We start from the raw sequence: 11373 nt of genomic DNA on the forward strand, positions 1-11373 counted from the left end.
TCAGTTTTTTTTATTTTGTACAATTTACCTACTTTGATAAAATAAATTTTTTCTTTTAAAACATGTCCATAATTAAAACCTGCAGAACCTGCTGTTATAACCTACTTTTTTCCATCCATATGTACATAATATTATTATAAGCAAAGTTTCCTCCATAATTTAGATATGTAAGTGTGTCCTTTCGAAGGTAAAATGGGGTATTCCTATCCAGTGTTTTGTTTAGGAATGAATATTTTTTACCTAAATGAATAAATGATAGAAATATCATTCTCATTTAAACAAAAACTAATTTTCATGCTAAAATGTGGTTTAATTTTGGTTTTTAATTTTCATTTTTTTCCTGAGGTAGTCATTTTTTCCCCAGGGTAATTATGCTTTCTTTTAGTATTTAATATAAATTCTAAAATCTTCAAAAAAAAATTTTAAAATCTTCTAAAAATATTTTCTCAGATTTTCATATAAATATGACTGTATAGACATGGGAACTTCAGTCGTGCTGCGAGGCTTGTGGTGCAGAACTGAGATTCTGTTCACTGGTTGCCATGCTCTGGGAAAAAAATGACTACCTCTGAGGAAAAAATGACTACTTCAGGGGAAAAAATGACTACCTTGAGGAAAAAATGACTACCTAAGGGAGAAAAAAAGAATATTTACATCCACTATTTAAGGGGTCGTTTATGTAAGAATGGAAATTTTGTGTGATAAAATCGTTCTTTTGATTTAAACAGGGAGGTGGCCAACATAGCACTGCAAATTACACAGGTATCCAAAGTTTTATCAACACTTTATTTAATAGGTTGGGTACTTTTATTTAATCTTAATTAGTTGGTTTAAACTTTTCCAATAATTCTAATTGAAGTTTTATTATTGTTTGTTTTTTAATTGGTGATTCCTAGGATAACAACGAAACGCGTCCATGTGCAAAGATCTTTTAATTTCATGTATTTTATTATACAAATGAACAGCAAATTATATCTTAGCTACATTTCTAAATAGTTATATTATCAAACAGTATAAAAAAATATGTTTTACTCTGTACTTCGTTAGACCACTTCTTGAGTTTTGCTTTCATGGAAGTTACCGTTCTTATTCCATAAATATGTACATTATATTACTATTACATATTTTCCCCCTCTTACTTTTTTTTCAACAAAGATAAAATTATTAAATGGAAAATTTATTACTTTTTTCCACAGAAGGCTTACGTTGAAATACACTTTTATCTTACATTTTGAAATGTCTTTTTTATTTGCACCTAGGAGCGCAAAAATATCTTATTTAAAATGTTTATTTTTGATAACTGAATTTTATAAACATCAAACCATATAAAATTATATCACATTATTTAAAGACTAGCAGTTCTAAGTCAATGAAAGATAGATTACCCTACCCACTTAAAATTTGGCGATAAATTGTGTCCAAGGATCTAAACCTTACTTAACCTGACCTAAGCTACAATGAAGCAGCAAATAGAGCCTATTAGAAAATGACGTCATACAATACAAATGAACAATGATAGGCCAGTATACATTGTAATTGACCAATGGTAAAATATTAACTGACATATCATTGGTCATTTGTATGATATGACGTCATTTTTTATAAGCTGCATAATCTATTATCATAAATAAAGGAAAACGAAGGTTTACATGGCGTTATTAATCTTCCATTCTCCTGTCCCTGTGTCCCTAAACCCATTATCAGAGCCAGTTTTTACAATATTTGCCATTCCCGAGGTTTTAATGGGCAAATAGGGTGGGAAGGAGTTGTTTTATTAATTACTTTTATTTAGGCAATTAAATTTTCTAAGTATCATGTAAAGTAAAATTTGTTGTACATCTAACCAGTTTTTGTCCAGATGAATTTTAATTAAACGCGTTTTTTTTTATTTTTTAGACATTAATGTTACCGACGCCTATAATGGGTTAATACTTAGGACATAATAATTTCTTCTATCCAAGGTATGAAATGACTGACTTGTGTGTAAACACTTGGATACCCTGGACACAAACATTAATGGATACAATTTATTGGTTATTTTGACCATTTAGGAAATCTATGAAATTTCGATAGTTAAAAAAAGAATTATAACAGCTTTTCTTATGGTCAATTTGATTAATGCAATCGACGTAGCCCAATCTGTCCCACTTTTGAGCAAGACGATTTCTATATGACGTCATATAAAGGGAAAAGAAAAAGGGAAGGGGGGGGGAAGAAAATCTCTTCAAAAGAGATGGGAGAAAATGGAATCGTCTTGCTCAAAAGAGGGACAGATTGGGCTTCGTCATGCAATCAAGCATTTAAAAAGGAGGAATTGAAACTTAACAGGCCAAACTCATTATCATCCACAAATAAGACTTTTTACAAAGTTAGTGAGATGAAAGGGTTGGTTGTCTGTTCGGTTTTCTAAATAATAAAGGGTGTTAAAATAAAAACCAATCGCTTCACTTTTTTCAATATAAACCTTACAGTTTTGGTCCAAAACTAATTAAAAAAATACAATTCATGCCAAGCAAGGACAATGAGAAAACAATATTGAATTTTGAATCTACTCACCCTTCCAGAGCCCTAGAGCTTAAGACCTAGCCCTTGCAGAGAAATTTGCCCTTTCGCTGAAAGTGCATATTTTAATACAAGTTAGTCTTTTTTTTAAACCAATCGCTCACAATTTGAACCACCATAAGTACTTCAAATCTTGTAGATAGACCACATAATGTTTGGAGTTTTTGATGGGGCATGTAAAGACCTTTCTTTAGACACCTTAAAAGAACTCTCCACAGAAAAATCAACTTTGGATTTTTGAAAATCTAACCTGAAATTATTATTCTCTGTTCAATTATAAGCATTTTTTGTTTTTGTGGCATCGCGATCAAAGCCCTTTGAAATTTTTTACCTCCTTTAAGTGAATCCTCCCGCCATTCAATTGTGCTGCTTTAGTGATTTTTAGCTTCTATGTTGCCGCATTCATCGACCTTCTCCGCCGGTACTCCGCTATTCATTGCTGTATGTCGTGGTTCAATACATGCTCCCCTCTCCCTTGTTCAGAAATTAAATGGAGGCTGGGGGTGTTGTGTATAGCGACGTACGCAATGTATAGTGGAGTAGCGGCGGAGAAGGGCGGTGAATGCGGCAACTGCGGCAAAAGATGGTTTTATTTGGCGGAGGCGAACACAAAATGGAGGCGGCAGGATTGTCCAGTCAAGGAAGATGATAAATCGTAGAGCGGCCAGTTGCAATGGAGCAAATGTTCTTTAGCGGCAAACATATATTGAGTGGAGGAAAGTGTAGTATATGTTGTTATAGCGGCAGTACAAATAGGAGGCAGACAAAATTTTCAAAGGGCTTCGATCGCAATGCCACAAAAACAAAAAATGCCTAAAATTGAACAGAGAATAATAGTTTCAGGTTAGATTTTCAAAAATCCAAAGTTGATTTTTCTGTGGAGAGTCCTTTTAAAGGACGCCTGCAAGAAATAACACGCTTTAACTGCTGAAAGACTGCCACAAGAAGACCCGATATCCCAAATTATAAGCCTTCAGCTTCAATAACAAAAAAGTTCTAAGCATTTCAAAATAGCATTTTATGTACAATGGAATTTTTGAAAGATTTCCAATGCTCTTAAAAGAAAAAACAATATTAAATTACGTTGCCTAGACATAAAATTATAACCTTATCTTTGTCAGAAACTTAGATTGCCTGTAACTGATTACATTTTTACAATAAAAACACCACATTTCATAGTCAAAATCTATGAAAAAAATTCGATTTAAATTGCATTTTTCAAAATAGCATTTTATGTACAATGGAATTTTTGAAAGATTTCCAATGCTCTTAAAAGAAAAAACAATATTAAATTACGTTGCCTAGACATAAAATTATAACCTTATCTTTGTCAGAAACTTAGATTGCCTGTAACTGATTACATTTAAAACAATAAAAACACCACATTTCATAGTCAAAATCTATGAAAAAAATTCGATTTAAATTGCATTTTTAAACAAAAATCATAGCGGAAACAAAGGGGTAAACTAATACAAGCTTAGCTGTGATTGGTTGTTAAGCTAATTCAGCCTTCTGATTGGCTACAGTACATTAGGTACAACGCAAGTAAAACTTAATTTTTTTTAATGATTTTGACTATAAAAATGGGTATTTTTATTGTAAAAATATAATTAGTTACTGGAAACCTAAATTTATGACAAAAATAAGCTTATAATTTTGTTTCTAGGCCACGTAGTTTAATTTTAAAGTTTTTAACATGAGCATTGCAATTCTTTCAAAATTTCCATTGTACATAAAATTTCATTTTAAAATGCCTAGAACTTTTTTGTTATAGAAGCTGAAGGCTTCAAATTTTGGGTATTTGGTCTACTTGTGGCAGTCTTTCAGCAGTTAAAGCGTGGTATTTCTTGCAGGCTTCCTTTAACAAGGTTTCTAACACAATCTTAGCCAATTTGGCATCAAAAAGAAAGACCTGGCAATCATCAAGAACTAGGAATAGACAGAGCCTTAATGCCTCAAAGTTGGATGGGCATGTCTTTTTTATGTCAAATTGGCATAGATTGATTTAGAAACCTTGTTAAGGTGTCTAAAGAAAGGTCTTTACATGTCCCATCAAAACTCTAAACATTATGGGGTCTATCTCCAAGATTTTAAGTACTTATGGTGGTTCAAATTGTGAGGGATTGGTTATTTTTTTAACACCCTTTATTTAGAGGGCTGTTTTACTAGATGAACATATCCTTGCTAACACACCCTGCCTTGTTAGGTATATTATGTGTTAGCTAACCCTTACAGGGCATTGTATAGTACTATTGATAAATATAGAGAGTCTAGACTTAAATGAAACAATAGGAAAACACGGTAGGAACAATCCAACAATATTATTGGTTATAAAGTGAACCCTTTTGTGTACAAAAGGACAAATCATTGAATCTCTAATGATATAGCCTTTGTTTAATAATATTTTTGTAAATCATGTGGCCAAATATAGACAAAAAACTTATTCAGCAAGAGAGTTAGACTGATTGTTTTGTATATTTGACCATTTAGGTTAAAAAATCTATATAATTATCCATTAATTTATTCCTGGTAAAGCACAACCATAACCCCAGGATACAATTCCACTTAGTCCATCTCCACACATCAGTGGACCTCCATCATCGCCCTGATACAAACTTTGAAAGTAATATTTATAACCAGTTGTTTGCGAAATGAATGATGGAGCTATAGCTCATCATTAATTATCTTTCTAAATTACTACAATCTCCGAGAAAAAAAAAGATTCTAGATGTGCTTATTAGTGAATGAATTTCCTTGGAATTTTTTTTCATTGTTAAAAACTTAGCAATTAGGTTAAACGAAAAAAGAGAATTCGCTCGATTCTTTTGGCTATGATGTCATGTTTACAATTTAAAATATGTTAAGAATATCATGGCATGCAGGAAAGAACTAAGCAAGATTCTTCCTAATATATTTTAAACACCGTTTTATAATAAAAGAAGTAATCAAAAACCTGACAAGTATCTTTGGGAATATTTTCATACCCAGCACATAGATTTGAGTCAAAGATAAGGTCATCTTCGTAAGATTCTCTGCAGGTATTGTCATCTACTACAGGTACTTCTACCTAATAATGTTTAATCATGAGTCCAAGGTTCTTAATATAACTTTAAATTAATATATTTACGTTTTTTAATCACCCAAGGATTCCATGACCTTTGTCTGAAGGTCTTATCTATGCATAAAAAGATTGTGGTTGTGTATAGGCCAAAGCATTCCAGTTACTATTCCATTCCAACTATTATACTCGACGTAGTAGCAGGACTTATATTTTTTAATGTCTTTAGTTTGACATGAAAAAAGCAACTCAGTATCTTTTATTGTACTTTGTTAACCATTCATCATCTAGAACAGAAGATGGAGCATTTGTCTTCTTTAGGAAACGACGACATTAGTAAATAACTAATTCGTAGCGTGATAATGCGCTTTCCTCTATTGACAGCATGTATAACAGCTTGGTATTGGTATAATTAATACAATAAAGCTTTTTTTATTGTTATTCTACCTTTCTAAGCTGACTGGCCATTTCTGTATGAATTCCATCTGTCCCCCATCCTATAACTGTACACATTTGTCCAGGCTCATATTCCTATACAGTAATAAATATAGAAATTCTATATGAACAAAACTTCTTGCGCTTCATAACTTGAAACATATGTGACTAATAAATTCACAAATCTTAAGGGACATGCATTGGTCTATAAAATACACTAGTACTTATTGTTTTATGACCATGTTATCTTATTTGATGGCTCAAAAACTTTGGTTACTTTTGTCCATTGTCCATATTCATTGTCATTAAAAAAATGTATAATGAAAAATTGCCTGGTCAATGGTTGGTAGAGGAATTGTATCAACATAATCATTAAGTTGAGCAGCCTCTTGTAGTTTAAGCAGACATATATCATTCTCAACAGTCCAGGAATCATAACCACTGTGCAGGAAAACACTCTCTACCTGCATTACATGTTCAGTAGGTATGGGGTTAAAAGCATTGGCATTGGCAAATATTGTGCAAGCATATTTTTGTTAAAGATGTAACAAAGGATCTTGCTAACCGTTGAACCGATATGGTTCTCCTTTACCATGTGAATTCTCATAGGTCCTGGGAAGGTTTATAACTATTTTGGGGAAGGGTATATCTACCCTTCTAAGAGAAACAATGAACCCCTCAAATAATCTTTTAAAATATCTATACCTGTATTTTTTGTTGAAAATCATCATCTTGATAAAACTGGTGTTTTCCTAGAGCCACAGACAGAGAGGCACTATTGAAAATATCACAACAATGGCCAGCAGTCAACACCCATGAACTAGGTAAAAATATCAAAGTCTATACCAATTCCTTATTGTTATCTATGATACAAAGTAGAACGATGTCTGTCTGTCTGTTTGCCTGTCTGTTTGTAGCGAAGGATTTCGCTAACCGCTGAACCGATCGGGTTTTCCTTTACAGTGTAGCTTCTCATAGGTTCCGGGAAGGTTTATAACTATTTTCTGGGGGGATGGGCGAAGCCGCTAGTTTTTACTAAAAAGAAATACAACGTAAATCAATTTTAAAGCTAGGATCACCAAATTTTAGGTGGAACTTTTATTTTTTATAACAATACAATTATTTTTTCTGACCATCGCAGAAAAACGGCAAATAACAGAAACGGCGCAAATTAATATTTTTATCTGTTTCTGATCACAATAAAAGACTACTTAAAAAATTTGGTTGGTCTATAGCTGTGTTGAAATTCGGCGGCTGGCAGCTTACAAACGGAAAAATTACAGGTAGGAAATAGAAAATCGGTCAAGGAGTGGTCAAACGGTCATAACCTTACTACTCGCATTTATTATTGCTCAAGGAGGTACCACAAAAATTTTTAGGTCTCTAGCTGTAATAGAAGCCACGATATACATGATATAAGTCCATATTAAAAGCAGGACATAAAAACGGTCAGGAAGCGGTCAAACGGTCAAAGGGTCATAACACCACTATTCTAAGATGTTCATTGATATCCCAGTATTCACCAAAAAATTTAAATTTTTCTAAATTTGGTGCCACCTAACCGACTTTGACCGGACGCCACGACCGACACAGACCAGATATCCTTATAAGAACAACTCTTGCCGACGTATAATTACTAAACTTAAAAAGTCATGAAGTCACAACACTCTATCTTACCTACAAAAAAATTATATTGAAAAAAATAAAAAGGGGGTCAATATGCCCCCCCTCTTCCCGACCTGTAAGGGTTAAGTTTGACAGTTAATTGTGTCTGATTGACCATATAGTGTAATTAATGTATCATGCAAATTTTGTTATTCTTTTATTATATCTTGTAAATTTTACCTGTGAATGAGAGAACCAGCGCAGAAAAACAGCGCAGAGAACTTGTCAGAACCCGACAGAACCATTGCAATATGAGGGAATTCTCCATATTCAGCATATTGTCCATTCACTATGTGTGACTTCTCTTCCATATTATCATTATGGCCAACAGTTGCTACACAAGGAAGACAATTGTCAATAAATTAATATACATGATGGTAAACAAAATCCCCCCCCCCCTTTCCCTGTAGATTTAAATTTTGTACACAATTACATTAGAAGCAACCAATTAATAGTATTTTTAAGAACTCAAAGATTAGAGATAAGGGTTATAAAACTTTGGGTACCAGTGTAATTTACAGACAAACTTCCCCTCCATCCAGGATAGATAGCGAAGATCATGAATATTAAAGTAAGCAAAATTAACAATCAGGCAAGTATGGATGAATAATCAGCTGTTATATGAATATTCATACAAAATTTCAATTATCAGCTGAGAAAATCAAAATAATCAATAAATAGAGAATATAAATAAACGTTAGTGCATTTAAGACAGATTAAGTCAATTATATACTGGATGATCATTGATAACGGGACAAGGTGTCTAAAAAATCAGCCATGTGACGTCATAAAAATGAGGGAGAAGAGGAAAAGTGGGGAAAACCCCTAAAAAAATGAATGATATTCCCTCATTTTCATGACGTCACATGGCTGATTTTTTAGACACCTTGTCCTGCTATGATCAATGGTGTAGAAAATCAGAATAGTTATAAAAAATCTTACCCTTTATTGAAACCAATAAAGCTATTACAAAAATTAACTTCATTTTACTAATGTAAGTACAACAATACTGTTTTATTTTGTTTATTTTATTTTATAAATGCTTATCTTTTACATATAAGTTATTGAATATTTAATGACGACTATTTGAATTTTTATGATATTTGGATGAAAAAACTGCTTTTTAAAAAGAACGTTTTTAGTTATATCAATTTTACACCCTGGGATCTAAAGTGATAAGATAATGGAAGAACAATTGATGTACATACATACACCCCCCAATTAAAATAAACAAAATTACCGCTTCTGCAGATTTTATTGAATTCAATGAGATACCATGTTTAAAGAACGTTGGGTACCAGTATAATAAACAGTCCAGAAATCCTTCTCTCTCCTTCGCTCTCTAGTTTACCAAATTATGATAGACAAAATTACCACTTAGATTAATATTCAATTCAAAGTTAAGCAATGTTTTAGCTTGTTTAAAAACATAGGGTACCAGAAAAATAATCAGTCCAATTTTCCTCCCCTGTCTGTTCTACATCACATTTGTAGAGATGAATTTATTGTAGCTAAATATTAAGTGACAAACTTAGAAAAAACGGACATATTAGAATCATTGTAGAGAAACTTCGCAATTGAGTATAATAATACAGGGAGTAAGGAAGGGGACAATGGATCAAATATTCAATTTCTAAGAGTCTCAGGCTTTGGGTACTGGCTTAAAGGGAATGTGCACGAATTCAGCAGTTTCTGACTGACTTTGGGTACTAGCGCATCAATGCCCCGTTAACTAGCTGAGTTAGTTTTGAATAAAACAGACAGAAAAATTTAACCTAATATGACTGGTTTTAACAAATATTTTTCCCAAAAAATGTCATTTGATGTATAGAAACTCTACTGTGATATTTATGTATTAAACGATCTAAGAACCTCTTGAATTTAGGTAGCAGTTAAAAATATATGAGAAGGGTTGACGAAGTTCTAAGGGTGATTTTTCTTGTGATTAATTACAGTATGTTTACTACATTGTGATGAACTGGTAATTTAATTTTCAAGTAAATGATTTTTTTTTAGAACTAATCTTGTTCTCAATTATATTACCAAGATCCCTTTTTAATTTTGGTCAAGTTTTTTGGATAAATCTGGTTTTCATTGCTTTTCAGTGAAAACTCTTAAATTGAATTAATTGCCCATTGTCCCCTCACTTACTCCCTGATAAGAATAAGAATAGGTAGTAGAGACAAACTATGAAGAAAAGAAGAAAGACTATTTAAATTTTAGTCTTCAACTTTTCTAATAAATTTGGAATGATCAAATTCCATGGATGACTATAGAGAGATAGTCAGGTAGTTGATTCTTTCTACCTAGCAAAGAAATCTAAATATTTAACTCTATACAGTTAAGTGGCATACAAAAGAATATATAGATAGATTGCCCAGTTGATTACCTTATTGGGGAGTGGATCTCCCTCAATTTTAAGACATTATCTAAAACCTAAGAGCATCATCTATTTCTAATTGGATAAAATACCCTAATGCCCACAATAGGATATTTTGTTAAGTAACAGACAACCAACTATTTAATTGTTGTACATAAGTTTGAAAGTCCTAACTGTTTATGGTAATGAGTTGCGCCAGTTATTGCTCAAAGACTTTCCTTTAATATTACTATGTGTGTCACGCACCAGATTTAGCAGCATTTTGTACCATTTTTAAAAACAGATACATAATATTTTACTGTTTAGTTGTCATACAAACCTGTTAGGGTTCTATATATATTTTTTTCTGTGATAAATCCCCAGAACCATCTGTAATGAATAATTTCTATACGAACATTTAAACTTACACTAGAATTTAACAAATATAGTTAGACGTTCTAAGAAGTAAAATATTTATCTGTCTGTTTAAAACTATGATTTTTGAAGGTGCTTTTAGTTTGACTTTCAAAATTTTATTTAGTTTAGTATGTAGTTAGATGAAATTAATCTTGTGAGGTCGAAAATATGCGAGCCTCTAACATTTAATGCGATATTTAGACATTTTAAAAAACGATGCATTAACGAAATAGATATTTTTTATTTCATTTTAGTCTATTTATAAAATCATTTATATATGTTCCTTTTGTGAAATTTTAGATTAATATATGAAATTATATTTGTTATGGTTTGGTCCTTCTAAGGGATCTTAAGGGATTACATAATAGATTATAAAATTATGTATATCCTAATTGATGATTAATGAATGTTTCTAATCTACATACTAACATTATTGGCTTGAAAGTTTGGACACTTCTAGTTTGAGTCAAATAATCATGAAAAATGAAAATATCAAAGGTTGTTGAGTCATCTCAATGCTCCACCACCATGCCAGAAGGTGTAAAAAAAAGGAAAACCAAATAGCTTCTGAGATATTTTGCTTTTCCCTGACATCTGGGGGCTTTGTATTTAAACTGGAAGGAAAGTTTTAAAAAATAGTCCAATACCATCCCAGGACCTGTATGTAGCTTCAATAAAATAAGATATTTACTAAACCTCACTACTTTTATACTAGCGCCTACGCCGCATGAGGCCTCTACCATAAAGTAATTAAAAACCTTCCCTAGACCTTTAACAAGCTTCACTGTAAAGGAGAACCATATTGGTCCAACAAGATCCTACAGACAGACATCCTGTTATTTTTTGAAACATATAAAATATGAAATTGCGTGTCAAT

At 32.1% G+C, this 11373-nt stretch overlaps 1 protein-coding gene across 1 annotated transcript; it reads right to left on the reverse strand.

The window, feature by feature from the left end:
• Positions 1–1795: 1795 nt before the first annotated feature.
• LOC145322782 (trypsin-1-like) lies at positions 1796–8747 on the reverse strand. Its single transcript, XM_080165036.1, has 8 exons — positions 8663–8747; positions 7901–8054; positions 6761–6875; positions 6388–6519; positions 6068–6151; positions 5516–5629; positions 5088–5167; positions 1796–1999 (listed from the first exon to the last, which is right to left on the reverse strand). The coding sequence occupies exons 1-8, from the start codon at positions 8703–8705 to the stop codon at positions 1933–1935; spliced, it is 789 nt and encodes a 262-aa protein (XP_080021162.1). The 5' UTR covers positions 8706–8747; the 3' UTR covers positions 1796–1932.
• Between the last annotated feature and the right edge of the window lie 2626 nt (positions 8748–11373).

The sequence above is a fragment of the Acartia tonsa genome, chromosome 6, assembly GCF_053477335.1.
Source record: "Acartia tonsa isolate MP-2025a chromosome 6, ASM5347733v1, whole genome shotgun sequence".
In the NCBI taxonomy this organism is placed as follows: domain Eukaryota; kingdom Metazoa; phylum Arthropoda; class Copepoda; order Calanoida; family Acartiidae; genus Acartia; species Acartia tonsa.

Coding starts and splice junctions, on each gene's coding strand:
- LOC145322782 (XM_080165036.1), bottom strand. CDS start 8,705: ATGAAGTTAATTTTTGTAATAGCTTTATTGGTTTCAATAAAGG. Junction 6,152..6,387: donor CTCTACCAACCATTGACCAG/GCAATTTTTCAT, acceptor ATTACTGTATAG/GAATATGAGCCTGGACAAAT. Junction 2,000..5,087: donor TATGGTTGTGCTTTACCAGG/AATAAATTAATG, acceptor TTTGTGTCCAGG/GTATCCAAGTGTTTACACAC.